Source organism: Canis lupus, chromosome 34, assembly GCF_011100685.1.
Source record: "Canis lupus familiaris isolate Mischka breed German Shepherd chromosome 34, alternate assembly UU_Cfam_GSD_1.0, whole genome shotgun sequence".
Lineage (NCBI taxonomy): Eukaryota > Metazoa > Chordata > Mammalia > Carnivora > Canidae > Canis > Canis lupus.
Genome location: NC_049255.1, coordinates 7295707 through 7323555, shown reverse-complemented (window position 1 = coordinate 7323555; position 27849 = coordinate 7295707). Strand labels below are relative to the sequence as shown.

The following is a 27849-nucleotide window of genomic DNA, read 5'->3' as shown; positions in this document are numbered from 1 at the left end:
CACATTGTCATTAATAATTTATTTATCCGTTCCAGGGACCCCAACCTCATTTAAAAACCAGAATTGCAAAGCACTCCATCAGCAAAAGCACATAAAACCCCAATTAGTATCATAAGACAGCTCTTACTCTGAGAAAAAGTTTATTTCACCTTTTGTTACAAAGGCACAGAAGTCATCTGAGACCACAGTACCGTGCACTGTGAATGTGCAACTCCATAGTCCTCGCAGTCTACGAGACCCATGAGTTATAGATTCTTTCTATAAATAATAATTAAAAGAAACACGGGACCATAAAACCAACATAGCCATAATAAAAGGGACCTGAAACTTCCCGCCAGGGCAGCTGTGTGTCTTGACAGGAATAAGACTGTAACAGTGACGGTCTATCACCAGCCACAGGCACAAGGGACCCAGCTTTGCCAAAGAAACAGGAAAATGAGCAACTTCTAACAAGCTAAAAAATATATATAAAAGCAGTACTGATATCATTCTATCCTCTCCAGTCTTCAAAAATCTGTACTTCACACAGATGAGAAGTTCTGGGTCTGGCTTTGGACACTGAGGTGGAGGCCCCTGCAGCCTGTGTGCATAGGTGCTGCCGGGGCATCCTTGTCGGCGCAGGATGGCCTCACCGGGGCAGGGAGGTCTCCGTCGGGGCAGGGTCTGAGGAACCCGTGCTGGCGTCCAAAGGGGCGTCCGAGGGGGTGTCCACGGTGGCATCTGCGCTGGCGTCCACACTGGCTGCTGGGTCTGCTCCGGGTTCAGCACTCACCTCGTCCTCTGGCGGCCCAGAGCTGCCCGTACTCTCCTGTGCCAGAGAAGTCCCCTCCTTCTTCTTTTCTGCCAACACCTCCAGCCCCATCATCCTGAGATAATGAAGCCGTTCGTTCTTGGGCACAAAAGTCCGAATGGAGGCCTTTCCCCGCCATCCACATAGCACAATGGGGCACTGGAGGGTGTCTGGTTTCCTACAAATGAAGTGGCCGAGCGTGAGTATCAAGCATCCTCTTGACACACCAAAGCAGGTATTAACAGGCAACCTTTCCAAAAACAATATGCCCCGAGCCCTTGGAGCCATTCTAGCCTGCGATCCTGCGGAGGGTTTTCTCAAAGGAAGATCAGCCCCTGTTTCACATCCTAAACACTCTCAACATGTTCATGTTGGCCAGTTTTTCCTTCTCAAAGCTCTAAAGGAATAACCCCCAAATCCAGAATTCACACACACTTTCAACATCAGAATTTCCAAATACTTCCATCTCCACAGGAGACCAACCTGTGAGGCCTCATGTCTGCAGAGCCAGACGGGGAGCCAGACCGCCCCTGCTGTCGCCACTCAGTGCTTTCCCTCCTGCCAGCTGGGTGACCCCAACTCTTCTCAGTTAACCCCCCACCACATCACACATCACAGGACAGGCCCCAGGACCCCATGCCTCCCGTTTCCAGCGTGCAGTGTTCTCAGGGCCCAAAGCACCCCCGCCTCCATGAGCCTGCTCCATCCTGCCACAGATGTGCCCACCTGCTTGCCAGGCGGCAGCAAGCCCCCTTTCTTGGCTGAGATGGCCGGCAGTTACCATGTGACTCATGTGCCCCTTACCAAGGGCCTTGCAAATCATTGTTTCCTTCCAGGTCTGCCACTGGTCTATCATTTTGGCTCCGAGAGCCCTGTTCAATGAACCCTACATCCCACACTCCGTGATGTGTAGGAGCGTTCCAATTATACTTAAAAATGCACACACCAGGAAAGAGAAGGGGCTGAACCAGGGAGAGAAATAAGCCATGACAAGGAGAGGGAAAGTCCTCAGCACCCTTCCACTTTCCCTGCGGAAAGCCTGGACAGCACGCGGAGAAAACACGTTAAGGGGAAAAGATAAGAGTCCCGACTCCCACCTTCAGTCTCTACCTAAGGGCTCCGCAGCCACCTCTGCACCAAGTGCCGGCGTCAGTTTGTTCGTCAGTTTGTGGAAGAGCACGTGGTTCCATACCTCTCAAACCCGTTTCTGGGTCCTGGTCTTAACGGTTCTGACACTGCCCCTTGTTCCCGGCACACCCAGAGCCCGTTTTCCTTTTCTTGGGTTTTCCTCCACGAGTAGAGAAGTGGGCTGAAGCCTCCTTGACTTACACCTTCTCCAACCCAGCCACTTGCACTCGATGCCCCGTTCACTGTTGCGTGCCGCAGACTCCTGGCAAGCACGGTCTACACCTTTACAGCGCGGCTCGCACGCAGGACACCTGTCTCTCCTACTCCTGCCCCCTCCCCTTGCTGCTCCCATCTCATGGACCTGGACCCCCCAATACTGCCAGGAGAGCCTGCAAGTCCTGGTTCCCTTCTACACTGCCCTTCGGAGCTCCAAGCATTAAGCCCGTGGTGACGCACCAACGTCAGCCCAAAGAACCACACCTGGAACTGCCTTTCAACTCCTGAAACTTCTGCACGGCAGCCTGCCCAGGTCTCCTGCGGCCTATCCCAGCATTTCCAAATTCAGCATGTCTGTTCTCCCGTCCTTCCCCTTGACTGGATGACACCTACACAGCTCAAGCCCAGAAGCCATCCCCGAGCACTCCTGCGCCTTTGCCACCCACAGCTCACCCCATCTGCCCTACCTCCAGACGCAGCCCTGTGGGAGCCCACGCCACCTGAGCTTTTCACCCTGCTTCTGGGCAGCGCGGACCATCGGGGCTAACTCTCAACAGACTCCCAAGGGCTGCGTGATCCTTGTGAACACCACGGGACAGTGGTCAGGCAGTGGCGCACCCCCACACCTGCCCTAGATTATACTGCCCGGTGCCTAACAGGGAACCCACAGATCCGGGCTGAACCCTCGGCAGAGACGGAAAGACCCCACCTGTCTTGACTATTTCCCCTTTATATTCCTTCTGTTCAGGATGGAAATCAGAACCAGATTTCTCAAGCACAGAAAGGTAGTACTAGACATTTCATTCTCTAAATGAAAATTTGTTTGGTCTGAGCTGAATGCTCCTGTAATAAAGTACTTTCACGGTGATACACAGTAACATTTGTCCTAGCACTTCTCCGTTGCCTTTAGGAGAAGGCTCCCACATAGAAGCATAGAAGGCTCCCACGACCACCCACAGCGCCCCCACCAGCAGGAACGCCCACACTTACGTAGGGTCCGGCTCGTACTTCAGGACGATGCTCCCCTTAGCTGGAAGAGAAACAGACATGTGTTGGCGAAGTCTGCCAGTTGTCCACACCGTTTATGTGTCCAGGTTGCAGAGAGAGCAGCAAATAATCTGCACTCTCAATCTCAAGGATCCCAGTGGAGAAAAAAGGACTTTCTAGAAACACAGAACCACCAGCAAGCCGAGCACCAAGTGGGACCATCCAGACAATCTGGCAGACGACGGAGTCAGACCACTCAGGGATTTAGGTAATACTACTCATACAGTCTCTCTCAGCAGCAGGGAGATAGGGATTAACTACTGGTTAATGCTCACATTCAAGATTAGGCAAATAATTGCTCCAACTTCCAGAAACAGCACAGCACACACATAAAAATTATCAAAAAGTACACCATGATCATCTAAATGTGGGATTAAGGAGAAGAAGAAAACAAGTACAAACAGTCCCTTTATCCTTTAAAATAATCTCCACTTTAAATGCAGTTCCTGCTCGGGACACCAGGAGACAGATTCCACCCAGCAAATGATTTATATCCTTCAGTTGCAAACATAGAATACATAACCGCAGTAACTTGATTTGCTCAATTTCTGTGCAAACTGAGCCAGAAGCTGTGGGCAAAGTTATAATAAATAACCAAGAAGACGGGTGTCTGGGGGGCCCATCAGTTAAGCGTCTGCCTTCAATTCGGGTCATGACCCCGGGGTCCTGAGGGATCGAGCCCCACATCAGGCTGGCTCCCTGCTTAGTGGGGAGCCTACATCTCCCTCTCTCTGTGTCAAATAACTGAATATAATCTCATTAAAGAAATAACAAAGAACAAAAAAATCAAAATTAGAATACTTGGTGAATTTTTTTTTTTTTTTAGGTGAAAATACCACCAGAACACCCTGAAGTGGAAGTTCATAAAATACCAAAACAATGATGTGACCAAGGATCTATTTTAGTGGACTGGTCAAGCCACGGGAGAAGCTGGCAATGCCTGCATCCTGCTGCAACCCACCTGCTGAAATGCCAAACAGCCCATGCTGGTTAGCATCCTGCCCTCGTGATGGATGAGGACAAGCCGGAGCACCAGGATATGCCCTCCTTCCCTGGTGGCAGGTGCTCGGGGCTCAGGCTCAAGGGACAGCCAGGGCCCCACACCTGTCGGCTGGTGCAACAAGGGCCCTCACCATGGCCTGCGGGAGCAGGACAACTTGAGGGGGGCCTCAAGCCCCAGGTATGCTGAGATTGGACGCTGTCTCCACAAAGCCCTCTGGAAGCTGACAGTAGTAGAAAAAAAGCTCTAACGAGCTTGAACAGCTCCGTCTTGTCTTTATGAGGACAAGCCAGGCCTCTATGCGAGTCCAACTGCTTACCCAAGTCCTTGGCTTGGCTGTATGTCTCACTGCTAAGTTTTCTAAAAAACGGATTTTCCTGGGTTAACAGAATTTTAACATCTTCCATCGACACAGTGATAATTCTTGAATTGATAAATGGATACAACGTGTATATTCCCTGAGGGAAGAGAGGCCACCATGATGAGTGTGAACAAGGCCCGCTGCCCCTGGGGCCCTTCCAACCCTCCCCTCCCGGCAGGCCCGCGAAGGGGGGCACCCCTGCAGGGGTGTGAAAGCAGACACACTCCTGCTCAGAGTCCGGAGGCTGGTAGGCACCAGCCCAGTCTCGCAGCAACTGCACCTGTGGGGTTACCACCACTGGCTGCTTCACGTAAACTCGAGGCTGGTGCTACCAACTCCATGTTCCCAATTACCTCCTGTGCCAGACGAAAAGCACAATCGAACTCTTCACCGCTGTTATTCCGACACCACACTTTTATCCCAGTGTTTATAACCTACAGGTGGAACACATAAACGAAGGCCAAAAAACTAAAATAATCCCCTTCTACCACAGGAGGCAGAGCTGTAAGCAGGTGCTGAAGGGAAGAACTGGAGACACTTTAGAAGTTGTCTGACTTAAAGTAGGGTTGCTGGCGGCCTCACTGATGCTCTGATGGCACTGGTTTCATGTGGCTGATGTCCACCAATCATCACCACAACATAAACCAAGAGAATCTGGGCCCCGCCACCACAACCGCCTGCTGTGTGCATGCAGAGCCAACACCAGAGCCAGCCCATGCACGAGCTAGGCCAGACCCCCACCCCAGCAGCCTGGGCTGCACTGTGCGCACCTTCATCCGCTCGCTGTTGTTTACCAGCACGTTCCTCAGCTCCTTAGACACCATGTACAGCTGCCTTTTCTTCCCTTCTGTAGTTCTAGTTAACAAATTCATCTTTGGGAATGAAGGATCCAACGCATAAAACTTCCTACAGATAAGACCAAGCTGCTTACAAGTCTGGTTCAAGCGTGACAAGGTGGCCTCAGGCATGGGCCCCGCCCCCAACAGAGTATGGTGTCTCATCTGTGGCTCAGGGGGCCCTGCTCACCCACCACCCACACTCAACAGAGTTTGCCCAAAACCCTGGGCCAGTTTTTCTTGCAGTACAACTAGATCTGGGACCTTCACTTTTAAGTACAACTTCTTTTTTTTTTTTTTTTTTTTTTTTTTAAGTACAACTTCTTGCTCTCACCTGCAACTCCAATGACCTGAGGACACCTAAGCCAAGTGACAAAGGTTCTAACGGAATCTTACAAACCTCTGTGGGGGACTCATCATCCACAAGGCAGCCAGGTGCCCATTGTGGTCAACGTGAACTGAGATTAACTAAGCAGGAAGAGCTGCATTGGAGCCCATAATCCTAAGCACCTCTCCTCTGTTTCACGGAGTTCTAGTTAGGGTACCTCCCACCCAGACCAGGTCTCCACTTCCCACAGGATCTGGGCAGGGCGGCTCCAGCCACTGATTTGGAAGCTCCGCTGGGTACCTGACATTCAGGGCCACAGCGCAGCCCCCGACCCCACCCCGGGCACTTTATTGCCTCTGGCTGCTCACCGAACACCAAAGCGCTTGGTGAACACGCTCTCTAAAGTGTCACCGGCTCTTCCAAACAGTTATAAGAGAAAAAACATGCCATAGGGAACTAAATAAAAATATGTGGCCAAATGTGACCAATTGCACATGTGTATCAAGAATTACAAGGTTGAATTAGTCCTTACTGGATAGGTGGAAATAACGGGTCATCTTCAGGAATAAACACAAACGGATCTTCTTTAAATCCAAACAACTTCATTTTCTTAGATGGAGGCGGCCTGAGGAGGGACTCAGACAAGCAGCACTCAGTCATCAGTCCTCGGGCTACCCGCCCACAGAAGCTCTCCCCTCCCGCCAGTCCTCTGCACGCACCCAACCCCCGTCCACAAACAGCAGCACCCCTGCAGTGGGGACGGCCCTGCAGCCCCTACGGGTGAACGCGAGGACTCGGAGGTGCAGACGGAACCCCTTCTCTTACCCACACACTCCGTCTCTCTTACTTCCGCTGTCGTCTACATTCTCAGGCCTTTCCATCGTGTCTGTGTCCTCCATCCCACCGACGGCTTTACTTCCCGGCTCAGTGGGGTCCGCAGCTGCTCCTCCTGTGGGATGCGCAGGGCTGGCCCGCACAGGCTCTCTGGGCTCCGCCGACTCCACCTGCAGCTGTACCGGGAGATGAGCACGTTTTCACTCCAAGCACGACCCACTTTACGCCACCCCAAGAAAACCAGCACTCACGACACAAAAACCATCCTACTTCTCTAGTGTTTCATATACAGAAGGCAGAGTTGTTGGGAAATATCTTAATCCATTTGCCGTTATAAGCAGAAGTCATGGGTGCCTTTTCTTCTGAAGTTAAAAAAGATTCTATCTTAATCCCGTAAAGAGCACGTACACGTAATTTCCCAGTAAAGGCCGACAACACAGCCAGCTCATCTTCGTTCAAAAATGCTACCGTGCACCTGCTCTGTGTCAGGCAGGCTGACGGCTATAAACGGGCCAAACACCATCCCTGGAACAGCAGGCAGGGTCAGGACACGTGTGTAAGTAACTGCAGCCCGGGAAGGCCGGTGCAATCGTCCTGGGGCACCTGGATACAAGCCCTCAGGCACGGGATACGGTGTGCCTCCAGGGACATGGAAACAACTGCGGCATAACAAAGGAACTGCGGAGCTGGGGCAACCCGTATCAACCTGGCTTTGAGAACGAGCCAAATGGCTGACTTACCAAAACTGCTTAATGTGCATTTTATACAAAATATTTATAAACAATTATTTAAAGTGTATCCTAACAAGTCGCACCATCGGTGACAGTGGTGATTTCCAGTCCCTATGAAGTAAGCTTACAAATTAGGACACCCGAACACAGGAAAGTGAAACACGCTCCCCAAGGAGCTCTGAAGTAGATGAGCTGGCGGGACTCTAAAGCAATCCGTGCTAGGCAACACTGCCTCCCAGAAAATACATTTCATTCAAAATTAAAAAACGAAAAGAGAAAAAAGAAAAAAGAGAAAACAGCCACCCAAAGGCCCTGCCCACCCCCCTCCAGCTCCTGGAAATGCCTCCTTGTCCTTCCCAGGCATCTCAAGTGTCCTTTTCCCACCACCCCTCAGTGGAAGGAATAAGGACCCAGGATAATAAAAGAAAAGGGGAGGAGGCTCACTATAGGAGCAAGTGAAGCCCCGCCATCCTACACAGTCCCACACTGCACGGAGCGGCAGGACTCAAGGGAAAGCCTGACACTTGTCTCTGGACATGGTCCCAGGACAGAAACGTCCACAAGGCCTGAGGCCGCTATAGTGAGCGGTGAGGGCACAACACGCTCTACCCAGAGCCGTGTGTGCTTTCTCACTGCGTCCACAGAGACCAGCACAAGGAAGAGGAATCTCAGATTGAATTCACACGATTCTAAAACCTTAGTATGAAAGCACAAATAACAACTTGTTAATAGCTTCTTATGTGATTACAACAAAATAAAATTATAAGTACACTTAACTCAATAGAAAATCATTAAAATGAATTTTATTTTTCTTTGTACTTCTATTTTTGTTATTTAAAGCTTTTATTTATTTATTTGCGCTAACACAAGTGAGCAAACATGAGCAGTGGGAGGAGAGGGAGAAGGCGACTCCTCCCTGGGTAGGGAGCCTGATGCAGGACTCAATCCCAGGACCCCAAGATCATGACCTGAGCTGAAAGCCAATGCTTAACCAACTGAGCCCCCCAGGCACCCTTGTGTGCACTTTTTAAAGGGACTGCTAGACCATGGAAGTTACACATGTAGTTCGTGCTCCCTGTCTGGGACAGCACTGCTCAGAGCTCCTGACTCTGGAGTCTGGGACCCAGGAGATTTGAGAACATCAGGAGTGAAACACTCTCTGGCCTCATGCAAGCAGCACGGCACCTGTCGGAAGCCCTGATGTGAGGCTGGCCACTCAAACATTAACATGCACTAGGCATATCCCAGGAACTTTTCCTTTCTGCCCCTCCAAAGTCTAAGCATTATTTGTCCTCCTTTGTAAGCATTCATGTGAAACACTGACCTTCAGAGTGTGATTTCAGCCATGTTCCGACATTATAGAAGGCTGAGATAGGAACTAGTGAAATAAATGTCATGTTGATAAAGAGGACAGCAGACATTACAGGGCAAGACTCAAAACGCTGCCCTTTTACTCAACCTGTTTCAGGGCCTCCAACAACAACGCAGGAGGCAGCTGATTCCTTAGGACAGCTCAGGCCTTCTCGGTCTCCTTTCCAGCCTGGCCTGGACAGTCTCTATCACTGCCCCCCACAGCCGGCGGGGAGACAGGCTGGCTTGAGGCTGGCAGAGTCCTGTCACTCTGCAATGGGCTCAACTGAACCAACCCCCAGGGAACAGAGCATAGCAGCCAGCTTGGGACTATGACCCTGAGTCGCACAAGAGTCATTATGTCTTCTCAATGTTTAACAACTGGATTTAAGAGGCAAAAAGAACATAATCCCCCAATCCTGCCTTTTCCATAGATCTATCCTTTTAAGACATTGCTGCTTTTTGGAAAACTCAAAATTTAAATGAATCCCTGCCCCTGCCACACACACGCTTATGCTCTGCAGCTTTCCACGTACAAAAAATGCTCCACTGACCACTGTCAACGTCTGCCCAGAATGCACAGAAAGCTCACATAATAAGCCACATTATTTCAGAAGACACTTACCTTTGGTGGACGTTTATTCCATGGCATTGAAGACTTTTTCACTAATACTGCCACAAAGAACCCTCCAGTATTCTGATGATGTGGTAATATCCTAAGACTGCAACAAAAACAAAAACAGGGATCCCTGGGTGGCGCAGCGGTTTGGCGCCTGCCTTTGGCCCAGGGCGCGATCCTGGAGACCCGGGATCGAATCCCACATCGGGCTCTCGGTGCATGGAGCCTGCTTCTCCCTCTGCCTGTGTCTCTGCCTCTCTCTCTCTCTCTCTGTGTGACTATCATAAATAAATAAAAATTAAAAAAAAAAAACAAAAAAAAAAACAAAAACAAACCACAATGCATACTTTTTTACCTGATTCAAAATATAATCTTTTCAGAAAAAAAACTGCAAAGATGATCTGTGACAGAAAAGTCACGTCTTCTGGTCAGTGTTCACACAACCCTTACTGGCAGACAGCCAGCGTCAGCTGTGTACACGTTTAAGGTAGCATCCTAAGTACAAGCGTTTAGGTCCTCACCACTTGCAGTGCTTACAAATGCTTAATGCCAGCAGCTAACAGGAAACGAGAACTTCTTTCTTGCTGGCAAATTCACATATCTAAAGTATGGCCCAGGCCTTGCAGGAACGCCACAGGGCCCGAACTCCCCACCTTCCCAAACCTCTGCAAGCCCCACAAACTCACCAACGTTCAAGGTGCATCGCCTGTAACTTTTCTGGGTCCTTTGGTGGGAACATGGTGGGCCGGATCTGGGTGTGTCTGCTGTGAGGAACATCTTCCCACTCTGCAAACCACTGTCCATCTTTCGTCATTACCTGCAAAAGGAGACAGCAGAACTCCAAATCACCGCACTACCTAATAAAAAGATCAGAGTGCTAACATAAATGTTCTCAAACATGATAAATGGCAACTCTCATTGCTCTTCAAAGCTGAGACTATGTGGGAAGAGAAAAATGAGGTAGATGCTCTTGTATTGCATTAGATAGAATAATCATTTTGTAAAAGTATTTTCCATGCAGGTTTGTTTTTGTTTTTGTTTTTTAACAAGCCTCAGATTGTTTCTGGTTTAAAATTGAGAAGTGAATTGTTTATACTGGAAACAAAGCTTGAATCCCAGCCAGTAATAAAAACACAACAGAGCTAGACTTATGGGGATGAGAATACACAAAGCTGATTTCTAATTACAGAATAAAGGTAGGGAAACGTTTCTGTTGCCAGAGAAAAATATTTGTATAATCATACCATTTGTCATTCAGTATTATTCTGAAATTAACTCTCACCCAAAACTCACAGTACAACCAAAAGTAGTATTTACTGAAGTTACTCCAATGTAGACACATTAAAATGCATGATTCAGACCTGCCTGACAAGATGTACCTGCTCTTATCAGTCAGTCCTCATAGCAAGATTACCTTCCAATGGGTGATTCCGGGCATCCACTTCAGCCCTGGCAACTCAGAAGACACATCAGCAAGTTCCAAAGCACCTATGTACAACAACAACAAAAAAATCCCCCCATGTTGTGCCCAGTGAATGAAAGCAGATGCAAAGGATCACATAGCATGTGGTTTTATTTACATGGCATGCCCAGGAAGGGCAAGTCCATACAGAAAGGACGGGAGTGGTTTCTGGGGCAGGGGCGGTGGGGAGGGGAGGACAGAAATGGCCTAAGCCTGGCTGGGAGAACAGCTGTGATCATAAACTCACTGTAAGTTACTTAGAGCGAGTGACAGTGCAGCACGTGACTTAAAACACCCCCTTATCCCCCCACGGAAATGTGCCCCAAGGCTAGGACTCTGAGCATTCGGCCAGCGCCGGACTTCTAGACACACACATCAGTCAGACAACATGGGTCTTCATGCCTGTAAGCAAACACCCCAGAGCCTAAAAGTAACATTTAAAGCAAACTGTGAAAATTTTAAATCTTTGTTTCAGGCCTGAGTTAGTCTCCTAACTAAGCCCAACAGGGCAATGGTCCAGCTTTAATAACATCCTGTCTACAGTAACAACATCGTAAGAAGCTGTAAGATGGGGCCATCACGGAAACCCCTTGTGGCTACAGATCACGGACACAGACTGGACAGCCTCTAAGAAGAGGGAAAGCCAACAAAGCTCCACGGAAGCTATGAAACACGTGGACGATTATAAAACAAAGCAAAAGTCCTCATGGCAGAGGTGTTATCGTAAGAAACCTCTGATTAAAGCACTGTCCTGACTCCTACTAGTCTACCTGAACATTCTTATTTTTAAAAGCAAACAGGGATAACAGCGCAGGTGGGCAGAACCTGGCTCTGTCCTCCAAACCCTGGCCAGGCAGGGCTCAGCAGTGACTCCCGACCAGCATGCGGGTCAGGAGATGCCGACGCTGGCCTAGTGTGTGCAGACCCAATGCCTGTCGGCCGCCCTGTCTACAGCCAAGTCTCAGCTCCCTCAGGGGGGGCCGCACCCCTCCCAAATCCTCAGTCACTGTCAAGTGCAAGGCTCAGCGAAGGACAACTCTTCCATGCAGCCCCATCTACACACGGTGCCTCTGACAGACCAAGGAGATGGGAGTCTACCCTGCAGTCTGAAACCACCACATGCAAAGAGATGGCTGCCCCACAAAACTGAGAATGGAAGGCCACCTGTCCCAGCAGAGGGACACCCACGATCACATCACTACTACCTGCCATGGAGACTATGTCCCTGCAAAGAACGTCATTCAGAATTCACAGGTAAGTACAGCCAAACAAAATAAACACGACATACTGAATTCGGATCTCAAGGACTCCGAAGGGGAGAACTACAGGGTAGACTACATAGCACAGGCCAGTCAGCCACTGCCACTGAGAGAACTGGAAGCTGAGGCAGCTGTGGATACCTGTCTCAGTATTTATGCTCCAACTTCCTTCATACACACATGTGGAGGCAATTTGGAAACAGTCTATTCTAGGAATCACAGTTTAAAATCCCTCTTTATTAGCTTTAAGACAAATATGAGGGGAAAAAGTAAAGTACCAGTAAGAACTTATAGAAGAAGTATTTTACATCAAACCATTATGGAAATTGTTGTTCAAAAACATTTCATACCATCTGTCTGCCCAGTTTCTCGTATATAAGAGTGTACTGAGACCTCACTTCCATTCGGATGGCTACTATCGAAAAGCAGAAAGGAACAAGAGCTGAGCCAGCCAGGATGTGGAGAAGTCAGAACCCTTAGGCACTGCTGCCAGGAATGTCTGCTGTGAAAAACAGTGTGGTCCAACCTCAAAAACGAACCACAGAATTCTATCATCCAGCAAGATCGACAAGATCCACAGCCTAGAAACTGGAGAGCAGGGTGTTGAGGAGCTAGCTGCACAGCCACATCAGAGCAGCACTTTCCGCAACAGCTAAAGTGGCGAATAAGCCCAGAGGCCCTGGACAGAATGTGGTATGCACACAGGGGGACGTCCTTAGCCTTTCCGGCAGAAAGAATGAGAACCCCACACGGGCTACGACACTAATGAACCTTGAGGACGGTGTGCAGTGACACCAGCCAGTCAAGAAGACAAGAAGACAATCCTACCTGATTCCACCCACAAGATCCCTAGAGTGATCACACTCACAGAAGAGGACCATGGGGTCGGGAAACGCAGAGTTGGGTAAGAGGCCCGTAACCGCAGTTCTGCAAGACGGGGAGCTCTGCAGATTGGCTATACAACCGTGTGAGTGTTCTTAACACGACCAAAATGCAGAGTTAGGAACAGTTACAATGGTCAACTTCAAGTGTTTTACCACAGCTAAGATTTTTGCAAAAAAACATGATGAGGACTGACCTAATCTTTCAAACTTAAGAGACACAAAACAGGCAATCCTCATAATTCCTTAAGTGTGACAAATCCGTTATAAAGGCATGTTTTTAAGTCAGGGTATCTCACTTCAGGGTTTATAGGCTTATCACACAAGCAAAGGCCCGGGAAGAGGTCTGGGTGAACATACGCTATAGCAATAAACAAGGTCTTTGAAAATCACATACTTAATGCACCCCACATGCTTACCTTCACTCTTTTCCAGCAAAGATGCTATAACTGCTTCATCTTCGATGGGGTTTAGTGAACAAGTAGAATACACCATCCTGCCGCCCTCCACCAGCTGCTCGGCACCCCGCGTTGCGATCCGCAGCTGTAAGCTGAGAGGCAGACGCTAGGTCACCCTGAGACCAAACCTACTCACGCAGCACACACCGCACAGGCACTCCTCGCATCACATATTCATCATGTTTTTATGACAGACATCAAATACAAAATAAACTATTCCCATAAAAAGAACTCTTTAAAGCTCCACACGAAGTTAGCACAAACCCACATAAGGTGTTCTGTGTTAACCAAAATAGTGTCTATCTACATAAACAATCTGTTTACTCTTCCCAACATGCCAACGACCAGAGCACAAAGCTGACTGATGACTCAAATCGGTATATTATGTGAGTCCCACCAGTAAGAACCCTCCATCCCTGCACAAATATCTGACTTTTGTATGAACAGCTTATGTGCCTTAGTACCTTCTAATCCTAACATCTATTTCACACACACACACACAAAGCTAAAACGTATTTAACAGAGAAACAAAATCTGCTGGAGTTATTTATGGTGAATATTCATTAGTATACTATAGACCACCCACAGTTCTACAATTGGGAGTGTGTAATTCTAACATTAAATGAAGAAAAGAATACACAGCTCTGTAGAGCATACAGAGACTGGCACGTTAACATCCATATGCACAGAGAAATGCTACAGTGTACTAAACATCACAGAAGTTATCTTTGAGTTATGAGACCTTCCTTTCCTTCTACTTTTAAGAATTTTCCAAATTGGGGCAGCCCTGGTGGCTCAGCGGTTTAGTGCCGCCTTCAGGCCAGGGTGTGATCCTGGAGACCCAGGATCAAGTCACACGTCAGGCTCCCTGCATAGAGGCTGCTTCTTCCTCTGCCTGTGTCTCTGCCTCTCTCTCTCTCTCTGCATCTCTCATAAATAAATAAATAAATAGATAGATAGATAGATAGATAGATAGATAGATAAAATCTTAAAAAGAATTTTCCAAATTGTCTTTAAAGACAATCAGTATCTTTACTGATTAATCAGTTTTGATTAACATCAAAATGTTAAGCAAAATAACACAGAAAAACAGAGCAGAGAGAAGAAAGCTGAGTAGGACAGTAAAAGGTAAGTGGTCATTTCATGGAAAACAGAGGTCTTGAAATGTTATAGGAAATTGTCATAAAGACATTTTTAATAAATGTGTACCTGAAATGCAATCAGTCTTCAGTTTACCCACTCTTGAAGAAGTTCTGAAAACTACTACCTCTGATTCATATGCAAACTCTCTCGAAGGCGACCATTTACTGGTGCTTATGGTCAGTCAACTCACACTCCGGACACTGTCACCACACTCAGGGTAACCCTGCCCTGATGTGGTGGGACTGCCTGCCAGGTGTAACCAAACTCACCCATGCAGCTGCAAGCTATTCAAGGTTGTCCACTTCTTCCAGACATCGATGTTTTTTCTCATAGTGCCATCTCCGCTAGAAAGGAAGATATTTAAGAACTTAAAACTCTGTTCAGGGAGACCAATCACAGTTTAACAAATACGTAATATCCAAGCTAAATTACAAAATGGGTATTTTTTATTATTATAAATGCCAATTAGAACCCCATCTAAAGGGACGCCTGGGTGGCTCGGTGGTTGAGCATCCACTTTTCGCTCAGGTCGTGATCCCGGGGTCCTGGGATTCAGTCCCACATCGGGCTCCCCACATGGAGCCTGCTTCTCCCTCTGCTGAGGTCTCTCTGCATCTCTTATAAATAAAATCTTAAAAAAAAAAAAAAAAAGAACCCCCATCTAAATTCTCACAAACCACAGTCAACTTTCTATTTCTGCTTTAGAGACATTAATGACACTAAACTTTATAAATTATACTTTAGGTTTCAATTAGGTAAGAAAAAACGGATTTGAACAGATATTCTCATTCAAGACTTAAGGAAATATCAGTTTGCTTTCATTTGAGAGAAATACTAGCAAAACTAATTTTCAGACCCAGGACACACAACCATCAAGACACTTGGATTCTCTTACATAACAACTTGGTTAATCAACAATCGTATTTTAATCAGATTTATGTGAATAATGACAAACTTACACTCATAAGGGATTTTCCACAGCAAATTCAATTAAGCCAATTTAATTTCATCAAGACTTTTCTATGCATCAAACACTTTTGATTTTCTACCTTTAATACAAATTGTTTCCATGTAAATGTTGTAATACAGACTTGATTGATTCATCTTTCTTCCACACCTAACTTTATCTACCCACTTTTTCCTGGGTGATTTCTGGATCTGGCTTTCTCGGTGTTTAGTCTCCCTTGGTGGTCTAGTTATCTGTCTTGAGGGGAAGGGGCTTGCAGGATGAAAATGTTCTAAGAGATATAATGGTTTTCAAATGACATCCCTTGCCAGTACAGCAGTGGCTTGAAATTCTACCACGATGCTTAGGATTTCCTCAGCTTACAACTCGGTGCTCAAACATCCCTGCATTCTCCAGGATGACACGAGAAGTGAGTTCTGGCTTTTGGATCAAAAGAACACAGGAATGGAAAACATCTGATCCAAAGGAAAAATCACATAACTGTGGCTCATGACCCATTTTCAGTATTTCACAGGGCCTTCTTGCAGGAATTTTAAAGTGAAATCCGATTCATTCTTCCGACTTACAGCTCTCATAATGCATCCTGCCACAGGCAGGCAATCTGCTATGGTTTAAACAAGGTGGAGCATGTTAGTGGCCACCTTATGTAACCATCACATTCCGAGCCAATAGAGTTTTGTGATGGTTTCCATGCTCCAGCATCGACAAATTCATGTGCTCACAAGGTGATCACGGCCTACGTTGCTGCCTCTGAGAACTTAAGAGAGGAGAGATCTGCAGTTTTATCCTTTTCTTTTTGGAAAAACTCAGTTATTCAGTTATGCCATAAAATTCTTTTATGGGTAAACTCTAAAAATCTAACAATACATAAAATTTGAAGAAATGTATGTACAAAAACAATAAATACAGGCACGAGTCTCTCAAAGGTCTGAACTCCTACACTGCACTGCACTGAATAATAGAAGACTTGTCAGGAAAACCAAATAGGATCACATATCACTCCGTGACAAGTGAAGTTGGGAGTGGGCTCGCTCTGGATGAACAGATCAATCCTCATGATCAGCTCCTGAGACCGACCACAGCAGAGCTTACAATGCTATTACCCTCGCTGGGATTTTCTTTACCTTTGTGAAGACTACAAAGCCTGCCCAGCTTGTGCCTGCTCTACTGCACTGGGTGGCACTGACACTCTGAGCGTCTGTCTGCTAACTTAGGGTCACAAGGTCTCTGTCTTGATACCAGCTGCCAGGAGAAGGACGTGTACATATCTGGGTGTGTTCATGTGCAAGGTCCTTCTAGTCTATATTTGATTTGACTTCCTTGGTGGATTTTAGGTTCTCTGGCCTCTTAATAGCATAAATACCTGCAAGGGACGTCACATAAGATGCGATCATAGAAGAGAATCTCTTTTCTCCCATTCACATCTATTTGGAGTCTAGGTATGCTGGATGCATCGTGGTTGACCACCATGATGCAGGGGCTGCTCAGCCTTTTGGCCTGATGAACGAGCAGATAGCAACGCTTGTTGTCCACATCATTTGCGATGACAAACCCCTCTGAGAACATAAGGTTATAGCGTCAGGTGAAATGTAGCATAAGTAGAATAATTTCCTGAAATATATAAGCTCCTGGTTGGCAGGTAAGAAGCAGCAATCCACCAAACTCAAGACCCAAGCATAAGATTTGCCAGAGAGGCTAAGTAGTCCAAAAAGGTGGCTCAGCACAGATTTTTATGATCACAAAAAACAAAACGGCAAGATTTTTCCAATCATTGAATTATTCACTTTATAACAATTAAGCCAAAAACATCTTTTCTATTATTTTTAATAACAAAATAGAGAATGAGGGGGGCACCTGGGTGGCTCAGGTGGTTAAGCATCTCCCTTTGGCTCAGGTCATGATCTCAGGGTCCTGGGATCAAGCCCCACATTGGGCTCCTGGTTCAGGGGGGAGTCTGCTTCTCCCTCTCCTTCTACCTCACTCCCCTGCTCATGCTGTATCTCAAATGAATAAATTTTTTTAAAAATCTTTTTAAAAAATGGCAATAGGGGAGGAAAAAGTGTGGAAAACAATAGAATCCACTTACAAGTGTTTAAAAGACTGCATGTGTGTGCTGGGCCTCCTATTCTAAACCCCGCGAATCCGGTTTCTAGGGTGGGGCCCAGGTTCCTGAAGGTTGCCTGGCAGTCTGGTCTGAACCCCTGGCTGAGACCCGGGTGCCACCTCTTCTCATTTCTGGTTCCACCACTAGCAAAAAGGCACATGTGCTTCATAACACTATAGAATCAAGATTGTTCTAAAAATAGGAAGTGTAAAACACTGATAATAGAAAGAGGCTCTTTACTACTAATTTGTAGAAAATAATTAAAAACAGAAAAGAATAAAGAAGCCTTTTTAATAGTTATGTCACAGGAAAGAACACTTTGAACAAACAAAGCTGAACTCATACAGGAAGAGGTCAGGTGGCTTAACAAGGAAGGAGGAGAGAGAAGCAGATAAAATGCTGAAAGAGTAACACCACAGACAGGATTCTTCGAAGGAGCACTAGTGACACTGTGATCGCTGCCATGGTCTGAGCACTTTACCAGCTCAGAACACCCCCAAGTCCAGGGCTGACGGCCATTTCACACAGACATCCAATACCGTCACCTACCGTGCTGGGATTTGAAGCTGATGAGCCTAACAGCAGCTCATAATTACACTCTACTGCCTCTCACATGGGCAGTGAGGAATCAGAAAACAAACCAACACAAAAACCCACTATGACAATGTTACCACTCAAGATTCAAACAGAAACTTACCTACTTATGGCTAAACAGCAAGAAAAAAACAAGAAACACTACTTGCTTTCACAGAACACACACTTAATTCTAAAGTGAAGCCACCCTCCCCCCACCCCTACCCTCAGGTACAAACCTGTGGGTTTGGGAACTAGTCACAGTGGTATGTGAAATATCCAGTCCTACTCAGAGACCAATCTGCTTGTCACAGAAGGCTCTGAGACCCAACCGACAGGCAAGGTTACCCTCTCTCCCTCATCTACACTCCACAAAGTGGCATTCTGACCCTCCACAAGGCAGTCCAATGCCTACCTGGGAAAGGCACATTCATGTCGGCATGTAACATTTCAATTAACTGTGTGGTCTTTGATCCAGGTGCTGCACACATATCTAAGATCTATTAAAAAGCAAGAAATGTTTGATGTTTTTGAGAAATCAAACATTCTACACTTAATTTAAAACAACTATAGGAGTCATTCTAGTATTTTGATTTCTAAGACTTAAATACATTGCTTTATGGAATGAATCCTCAACGTTATCTATTTAGCTGCCAGGGATCTCAGGAGGAAGATACTCTGCAGAGGAACAGAATGGCACTGGAGTCCAATGGGAGCCATACGCTCAGGGGATGGACGGGCAAGGACACTCACTGCAAGCAGCCCTGTAAGCAGCCTGCTAAGGGACAGAACCATGAGGACTCAAATCTCAGCCCAGCCACTTGCTGGCCCTGGAATGCTAAGCTGATGGTTCCAATTTTTCTTTGCCTCCTTTTCCCCATCTGGAAAAATGAGACAGTGACAGCATCTACCCTCACAGGGACATGTGGATAACAAAATGAATGAATTCAGGAGAAGAGCACAAAGCAATGCTCGTCATGTAACAAGTTCTCAGGATGCGTTCATCATGATTTTCAATCTGAGTGGCAAGACCACTGCAGTTCATCTGTGTACTAAATACATTTAGTGAGTGAACTTTAAAGAAGAAAATAATTATGGGTTGTAAAATTTAAGACAAAAATAAATAATAAATAAATAAACCTAAAATAAAATATATAGCATTCTCTATCAAAAATAAACAGAAGAAAAAAAGGGCAAAAAACAAGAATTATATTAAGAAAAAAGTTGTCAGCAAACAAAGCCACTTTCTTTTTAACACACAATACCTTATGGTGAGGGTGAGCATTGAGTAACAGTGGTGGAATCATGCTAACAGCTTCTTGACGACTGATATTTCCCTTAGAAGATAAAATTTAAAAAAAAAAGGAATATTTAAAAAGGCAGAAAATTTCAATACTAGGCATTATTTCATATGCAACTGAAAAAGACCACATAATCATCACACATGCCATCAGTTAATACTATCACATAGAACGGTATGTAAATGGGACAGGTTTTTACACTAGTGAGTTAACGGCTGCTATCTAAAAGCTAAGGAAAAATGACCATTAATGGCAAAACTTACTGCTAGAACACTAGAAATGCATGTTTAATAATACTGAACTTTACAAAAGAAAGGGGAATGTAAGCTTCCGCAGTCCCAACTTGCCCTCTTGAGAAAGAACGAAAGGTGGATGAGCAGTCTCGGAGGTGGACGCTGCCAGTGACACCCCCTCGGCAGCAGGAAGCAAATCCCCGCAGGCACAGAACAGAAAGCCGCTGCCAGCAAGGCTCTCCCTCTCTGCTTGAACAGTAAGCTCTCTCTTAGTCCTCGTCTGTTGCAGGAAAAGCCACTGTCTGCTTTCTACTCACAAGAGCTGCCCTGCACAGGGGTGAGAATCCCAAGCACCCCTCTGTCTCCCCCAACTCCCACTTGGCCAGCAGCCCCCCTAGGTCCCTGCCAGCAGGGCGGGGGCCCCTATGGACACGTATGACTGCTCACACATGTGGATGGAGCTAGCACTGGCCTCACTCACTCCTCTGGTTCAAGCCCCCAGACTGAATGCCTCCGAAATCATCAGTTAAAAAGCAGCAGGACGTCGGCTGCCAGGAGACTTCGGCCCCATGACAGCATGGCTCCCCTGAGCCTGAACGGCCAGCCAGGCAGCCGCTGCGCACCTCATCCTCGCGCAGCTGTCCAAACCTGAACACAGACTCCCAGACAAACCTGCGGAGTTGCACCTCAGGGCTGTCTGGCCCACAAGGAGTCTGTGCACTTCCATCAACTCACAAGGCACACGTATTCCACCAAGCAGGTTACTTATATGATCCTCCACCCCAAGTTTTCAATTAAAGCATCTGAGTGGTACGAGGACAGAGCACCTGGCTAGACAAGCTGGCAGTCAGTCACTCGCTTCATACACAAGTACTGAAGGGGCTCTGCAGCTCTCAGAGGGCATCTAACCCTGCCGACGTTCCATCAAAACCCTGCACTGGCTCCCTGTGGCCCAGGCTACCAACCCAACCCTCCCCGCCCTTCCCTCCACCTGACCCCAGTTCTGCAGAGGCTACCCACAAACCCTCTGCTCCTCCAGAGTAAACCTGAGTTGCCCTTACTTTGCCCCTCTCACCTGACCTTCCATTTGGACGGGAATTGGAGCCAGAGAATCCCCTCTTATACTGACCCAGGGACAGAATCAGGAATGCAGCAGCACCTAGCTGGGTTTTTCCTTCCAGGCCGGGAGTGGAGTGGGCTGGGGTGGGAGGGATGGAAAGCCTGGCCAGCAGAAGCCCTGTTTACCAAGTCACCAAAGTGGCAAGAGCCCCACCGTGGCCCTGGTAGGAGAGCTGTGGGTGCAGCAGAGGTCAGGTGGGGTTGGGGCAGAGGGCCTCCAGGGGAGCTGTGGGGGAAGTACGGGGATCCTGAGAGCACCCCTGGAAACTCAGAATGAAAAGAAATAAAATAAGCATCACTTGGGGAAACACAAAGCTTTCCACGACTGGTAAAAGAAGACTCAAGAACAGAAAGGGAGGATCTCGGATTTTGAATATGCGAGTGACAATTCCAGAAGACCAAAAAGAAGACCAAGAAATGCACAGGTGTCCACTTAATCACAGGGAGCAGGAGGGAACCACTACTTTAAAGGAAAGGTTTGAGCCTAAAGTAGCAAGTTCAGTGCCTGAGCCAAACCAAGGAATTTGGGATGGCAAAGAGACAGCCGGGAGGATGCGGTGCCATGGAAAACCAAAGTTGTTAAATTCAGGCTTCATGGGTTTTTCGCAACAAAGGTGAAGCAGAGACAGGAGCGAGGGAAGAACAGAAATGATGAGAAGAGAGCAGACCAAGTGGCCATCTCCTGAACGACACCCTAGCACTGCAGCCACCAAACCCAGGAGGAGCAAGGAAACAAGACATCAAGGGCACAAGAGAGTCTGAGATCCTCCCCAAATCCCATAATGGATGCACCAAAGAAGAGCTGTAGGAGTCATCAGAAATAAGAGTGACAAACACTTTTCTGTACACCCTATCTACCAAATCGCTTCCAGTGACACTTATGGACAAAATAAAACCATAATACTAAATAGCTTAAATTAACCACCATGTGTTTAAATGAGAGCTTTAGGAGAACCAACAAGTCTAAAAAAATCTACTCACAGACTCGGTTTCGCTAACCAGAAACTGGTGAAACTTCTCCAGTTGTGGAGACTTTCTCAAGATTTTTCGACTCAAATTTGTGTGCCAGGCAAGTTCTTCAGGATACCTGACCAAAAAGAAGGTAAAGCATCAATGGATTATATACATAAAAGTACTCTTGACAACTTCTGGCTTTTACAGATCGTATACCAATGAGTGTCAATGAGACACTCAGTTCTGTTCTACTTCCCCACATGCACGATCCTCTTATGTACAGACGGCCAGCACCACATGACGTCACTGGGACATAAGCATCACGGTTCTAACTGCATCATGGCCCGGGCAAAAACACGAGAGCCAGGCAGCTCAAAGAGATCTAGTATGATTATTACTATGAAATTGCAATGATGATGTTCAAGAACAGATGAGAAAGTGGAGACTCCTCTGGTCTTCACCATGTATGCTAATGATGGTACAGAGGCCATCAGAAAAGAAGAAGTCCATTAAGCAGCCAACTCTTGATTTCAGCTCGGGTTATGATCTCAGGGTCCTGGGATCAAGCCCCATGTTGGGCTCTGTGCTCAGCGAGGAGTCTACTTGAGATTCTCTCTCCCTCTGCCCCTCTCCCCATGTTGTGTATGTGTCTCAAAAAAATAAATCTTAAAAACAAAAAAAGACCTAAGAAATTTAAAAACTGCAGATCACAATCAAAATTACAGCTGAAGAACTACCAGAACGTTTGACATTTAATTGCAACCTTTTTTACAATATTTTTCACTACATCTAAAACAAAATAGCCCAATGACGTACTGAAACATTTTACACATCAAAAAAAACCCTAGGATCACTGCCGCACTGACTTGCACTCCTATATCATTATTTATATGGACCTAAGAATGAAGAAGCATCTCCTGCCATTTCTGTACTTAAACTTTCTGTAATGATGACACCACTGATTAGGAAACCTGGCTCACACATGATCCCTGAGCTCCAACTGCTCCAGTCAGCACACTGCTATGCCAGAGCCATGCTCACCCAACCTGGCACCAAGCTAGCACTACTTCCAACTCAGTGGTAAGTCTCACTGCAGTTTTAATACTTACTACTTAGTCTCAGGTGAATAACCAGCTCAACTTAACAATGCAGGATCACAGTATTTCCAAGTGTCAAATTGTAGCTAAGGCCACAGCCTTGAAAATGCAATCAGAACAGTTGCAAAACAATACATTTGACTGCTTTGAAACAGAGTAACTATTTGAAAGAAACAAACTCAGGCCTTAAGATTTTAAGACACTACTTGCCCATCAATGATATTAAGAGAGAAATCTGGGAAGTACTTTCCACCAAATAATGAAGATGAAACTGCCTAAAACTGTTCCTGACCACCCTCCAGCTATCCCAGCACTCTGCTCTATTCCCTATGCCTGGTTCCTTCTACAATATTTAACGTGCTTCAAAAATCTAAAACCAAAACACAATCACACTTAGCAAGCAATTAAAAAAGTTTAGTTTTCAAATATTCCCTTTGGCCTCCTCAGAGGTAAAATTGTAGGAATACACTCAGATTTGCCTTTTCCTATAGTCTTGTGGAAAATCTGCTATTTCAGAGCAAACTTTGCAAGACTGGGGAGACAAACACCTACTTCTATGAAATTTCTTGCAACCTTGAACTGTATGTGATCAATGACTTTCACATAATTTCTTGTAACCCTGAACTGTATGAGATTAATGACTGTGAATTATGCAAGTTACCACCTTACCAGATCACCAAAACATCTGAATGCCACATGCATTCAACCATGAATTTGTTCAATTCAGTTATTAATCATTAATAGCTGAATTTTCATTTTCAAATAAAGATAAGCAGTCTAAATACAACCTGCGCAAATATTTCCTCATGTACTTTTTAGATTAAATTTTGGTTAAAAAAATAGAAATTTATTAAGATGAAAATTCCACTGCACGTAATTAAATTGTGAAAGCTATTAATCTTTCAAAAAAAAAATACTTAACCTTCAAATAATTAAATACAAAAACTAATGATTAAAATGAAAAAGTATACATCTCGTACAGCTTTAGGAACCATGGTTTTGGAACAACAAACATCTTTGTAGCTTTTAACATCAAATAAGATACCTTAAAGAATTAAATTTGAATTTCTAGGTGTATAATTCAAATTTAGCTCCTGAGTCTTTAAAGTCCTACTTGGAAACTTAGCATGTCTTCTCAGGATGAGTTAAAAAAAAAACTAGTGTCATCTTTATACCTCAAAAATTCTTACAGAGAAAAAATTATCTGTAAAAATATACAATATTCATTATAAGTCATCTTTCAACCCATACATAAAAAGAATAACAATCAAGTTATTCTCAACAACTGATCATCAAAATAATACTTTTATAAGAACGCTTTGGTATAATACCTTACAGGTCTGAGTCCACAAAAAGGAACAAAATCTGCCAAAGCTATGAGTCCTGCACTTAATATTCCTTCTAGAAAACATGGTTTTCAAAGACACTTTCCTAAATTTAATTCCACTACATACCAAAATGTAGAGAATATCATTCGATTTATTTACAGAAAACCACCAGAAGTCTTGGTAAGTTTCTTCTCTGCTTGCTTGCCAAGAGACTCATGGGCAGCTCACACAGACAAGCAAATCTGACTGAATGTTTGTACAGTAAAATTTGTCATGCAATGGTCCCGGATAACGGAAAAGCTGGTTATCAGGAACACAAATAACACAGTATGTTGTTCACACCCTTCAGCTGTGTGCTCAGATTATAGCTAACAAAACGTGAAAAGCATCACCAGTGGTTATCAGAGAGTGATTCCTGGTGGTTATCAGAGAGTGATTCCCATTTGTTCTTCAACCAGACAACCCCTGGGATGTTTCTCAGGTGTTGAAGAATTGTCTATTCCTGGACCCACTGCTACTGTTCAATAATCAAGATGGAAACCATCTATTAAATGTTGCAAGGCTAGAGTTTAACTGCAGTTTGCAGAGAGGGAGAAAAATGGCAAGCCTAACTGTCATGGATCTGTTGGAACCTGCACAATGACCCACCCAGACGCACCTCTTTAAGCCTACAGGATGCATGCTTTTCAGCTCCTCCTACTGCCCACCAGACTTCCTCATCTGAAAAGCTACATTTCTATGCATGTTTAAGGACCAAAGGCTTTCAGTAATTATACGTAGCAGCCAACACACGCAAGACTATTAGAAATGTGCACAAAGGCAACCTAAAACCCACTTCTTTTCAAAGTGTCAGGTGGCCTCTGCTTCAAACACCAGTACCATCGGTTAAATCTCCAAACCAAGGCACTAGAGAGGAGGTAAGTATAGAACGTGGCTACTGGGAGAGAGGAAGACGCTTGGTAATGTGCAGGTTAGCTCGATCAGCAATGTCACACCTACAGCAGCTAGAAAAACATTTTCCTTTCCTAACGACTTCAGGATAGTGGGCATGCAGTGATCACCAGAGTCATTTTCCTGTATCAGAACCTGCAAGCTGTTAAAATCTGACCAGAACGTTTGACTTTAAAAAAAAAAAAAAAAAAAGATGACATGTTTTTGACTTAAAATTGTAGGTTTATTCTTGTATCCCCGAAGTGCTGCTTTACAATGGTGACATCTGCTTTTGAGCTCAGCTGAATACTGATTTTAGCTTTTGGCCCTCCAGCATTTACTCAAAATGTCTATGCCAAGCACATCAGGGATATGGCCACGGAAAATCCAAATGACCAATGGAAAAAAGCATTAAAAAAAAGCATATCTATAACCCTCGTTTGGAAAAACCTGATCTTGCTTTGGGACCTCATACACTTGGATGACCAAAACCTCAGAAGTTGTCAGAAGTGCTGGTTAAATTCACCTTTTTACAGGGATCATTTAAAATCCTTATCTGCGAGAACTCTCAATGCCTCAAAGTTGATCATCTGAAATGTGGAAGGGTAGAAACTACTTTAAAGACTTTAAGATTCCTAAATTGACCCAGGGCTTGTTGCTGCTATAGTTTGTGCGTGAGGACTCCAGGTGTTTTAGAAGCTGGAACTGCATTGACTGGAATGATACTTGAGCTGAGCCACGAGAAGCAAAGAACCCAAAGGACAAGTAGAGAGAGGGTTAGCATGGAGGGCAAGAGTCTGCTCGAGTGCCAAGGACACTGGAGATAGGGTCAGGGGCGCCTAGGTGTCTCTGTTGCTTCAGTGTCTGCGTCTTGGTTCTGGCTCAGGTCATGATCTCAGGGTTGTGGGATCGGGCCCCGTGTTGGGCTCCCTGCTCAGCGTTGTTTCTTTCCCTGTCCCTCTTCTTCCCACTCCACTCCGTGTGCACACACGTGCTCTCTTACTCTCAAAAAGAAATAAAACCTTAAAAAAAAAAAAAAAGGCAACAGAGAATCAGCTGGAACCTGTCTGTGGCAACCTTTGTGAGGTTGAGCCTCCTTTTGCTGATCATAGGAGAGCCACAGGGCAAGAGTTTGGACGAGAGGAAACAAGGGGTTTAAATGGAAATGGACACAAGTGGTACCATCATGGAAGACAACGGGCTGATGGACTTGGAAACACTGAGAGAACCAACTGACCCTTAGGGAGCCACAAATCATGCATGAAAAGCTGCACACTGATGTAAAATAATACAGGGGAAAAGCACTGAGTAAAAGAATGCATGGATGTCCGTAAAGTCGATTCAGATTCTCTCACACTAGCAGCAAACAGGTTGCCAAGAAAACAGGTTGTCATTTGACAAAGATTAAAATCCTCCCACAGGACGAAGGCTTGTCTGACCTACCAACTCAGGGGCTGTGGAACTTCAACTTTCTGACCATCCACCTCCAGGTCCTCCAATTCCTTGAAATACTTGTTCTTCAGGCAGTGAAGAATCTCCTTTGCGTGGCTATTAAAAAACAAGTAAGTTTTGATCCAATCTGGATGGCTAATACGATATGTTTCATCCTTTGTTGAACCCAAGGTGACAAGTGTCTTAAAACAAAACCCCCTTTGCACTGAAAGCTGCCTCTTTCATCCCTGTTTTCTTCCTCTACCCCTTCCAAGTTTAAATGACCGTCATGGCTTCACGTTAAGGGAGTATTGCATTCCTTCCCTCCCAAGTATTCCCACAGCTCATATTTACTTGCAACTCACCTGGGAAAGATGGTACCACAAAGACTTGAAGGGACAGAGAACTGGGGTTTCGCACAAACCGTGTGAGGACATCAATTCTCAGGTGTCCCCGGGGGAGGGGCACCCTCGGCTCTCGGATGCCCAGGGACCATCCTTGCCCGGACGGCACGCTCCCGGGTCGCGGTCTCGCGCCCTGCACGCCCCGGCCTACTGCGTGCGACCCCTGCGCTCCGCCCTCACCGCTTCCGGACCCTGGGGTCCACTGCGCCGGGGGGCGGCGGTCGGGGGCAGGGCGGGGGCAGGGCGGGGGCGGGGGCGGGGGCGGGAGCGCCCTGGCCCGGACCCACGGCGGCTCGACGGGCAGCCAAGCCTGGGCACGACCCCGTCCCTACCTTTTGTAGCCAGTGATCCGCAAAGTGGCCGGGAGGGGCTCCCTGAGCGCTCCCATGAACTGCTCCCACTCGCCCTCGGGCACGATCTTGAGCTCCCGGTAGTAGTGCTCGAAGAGCTTGTTCTCCTTGACGATCTCGGGATAGCCGCCTTCCCAGGCCTGCGGAACCAGACGCGGGTCCACCCAGGGCCGCGGGGCCGCCTCGCCCACGGGGCCGCCTCGCCCACGGTCGCCCACGGGGCCCCCGCCCCCGCCCGCCCGCGCGCGCCCCGGCTCCTACCCCCTCCGGGCGCTTGCCGCCGCCCTCGGCGCCGTCCTCCGCGCGCTGCGGCCGCTGCTGCTGCTGCTGCTGGAGCCGCCGGCCCCGCGCCCGCCGCCCCATGGCCCACGCGGCCGCGCACGCCGCCCGCACCCAGCTCCCCGCCACGGCCCGCGCAGAGGACTTCCGGGCTGGCGCGAGGACCCCGGCTCCGCGCCTGCGCCGTTCCGGGGCCCGCGGGCGCCGCGGGGAAGACGCCCAAGGCGCCGCGGCCCGTGCTCCCGGGGAGCAGCGAGCGAGGGGAAGCGCGGGCGGCGCCCGAGAGGGACGGGGGCCCCGGAGAGCAGCCCCGAGGTCGCCCGCGCGGACTCCGGC

The 27849-nt window shown here is 46.8% G+C and overlaps 1 protein-coding gene across 2 annotated transcripts; it reads right to left on the bottom strand.

Annotated features, from left to right (window-relative positions):
• Window positions 1-27597, bottom strand: NSUN2 (NOP2/Sun RNA methyltransferase 2). 2 transcript variants are annotated; one of them, XM_038583341.1, is made up of 19 exons: window positions 27496-27597; window positions 27217-27374; window positions 26493-26597; window positions 21722-21827; window positions 19353-19424; window positions 18503-18587; window positions 16774-16966; window positions 14713-14787; window positions 13262-13392; window positions 10655-10728; window positions 9927-10057; window positions 9247-9343; window positions 6532-6716; window positions 6239-6331; window positions 5313-5448; window positions 4896-4976; window positions 4501-4639; window positions 3125-3164; window positions 1-968 (listed from the first exon to the last, which is right to left on the bottom strand). In XM_038583341.1, exons 1-19 carry the CDS (start codon window positions 27595-27597, stop codon window positions 629-631), a joined length of 2343 nt encoding a protein of 780 aa, XP_038439269.1. In that variant the 3' UTR covers window positions 1-628. The 2 variants fall into 2 exon arrangements, with proteins under 2 accessions (XP_038439269.1, XP_038439270.1); XM_038583342.1 differs by lacking the exons at window positions 16774-16966; window positions 18503-18587; window positions 19353-19424; window positions 21722-21827.
• Window positions 27598-27849: the final 252 nt, after the last annotated feature.

What these genes read in the sequence shown, in the direction of transcription:
- NSUN2 (XM_038583341.1), bottom strand. Translation starts at nt 27,597, where the DNA reads ATGGGGCGGCGGGCGCGGGGCCGGCGGCTCCAGCAGCAGCAGCAGCAG. An exon ending in GGAATAAACGTCCACCAAAG is followed by an intron (nt 6,717 to 9,246) that starts GTAAGTGTCTTC and finishes CTCCCGGTACAG; the next exon opens with CTGCAGGTGGAGTCGGCGGA. An exon ending in ACAACAGCGAGCGGATGAAG is followed by an intron (nt 4,977 to 5,312) that starts GTGCGCACAGTG and finishes TTCCACCTGTAG; the next exon opens with GTTATAAACACTGGGATAAA.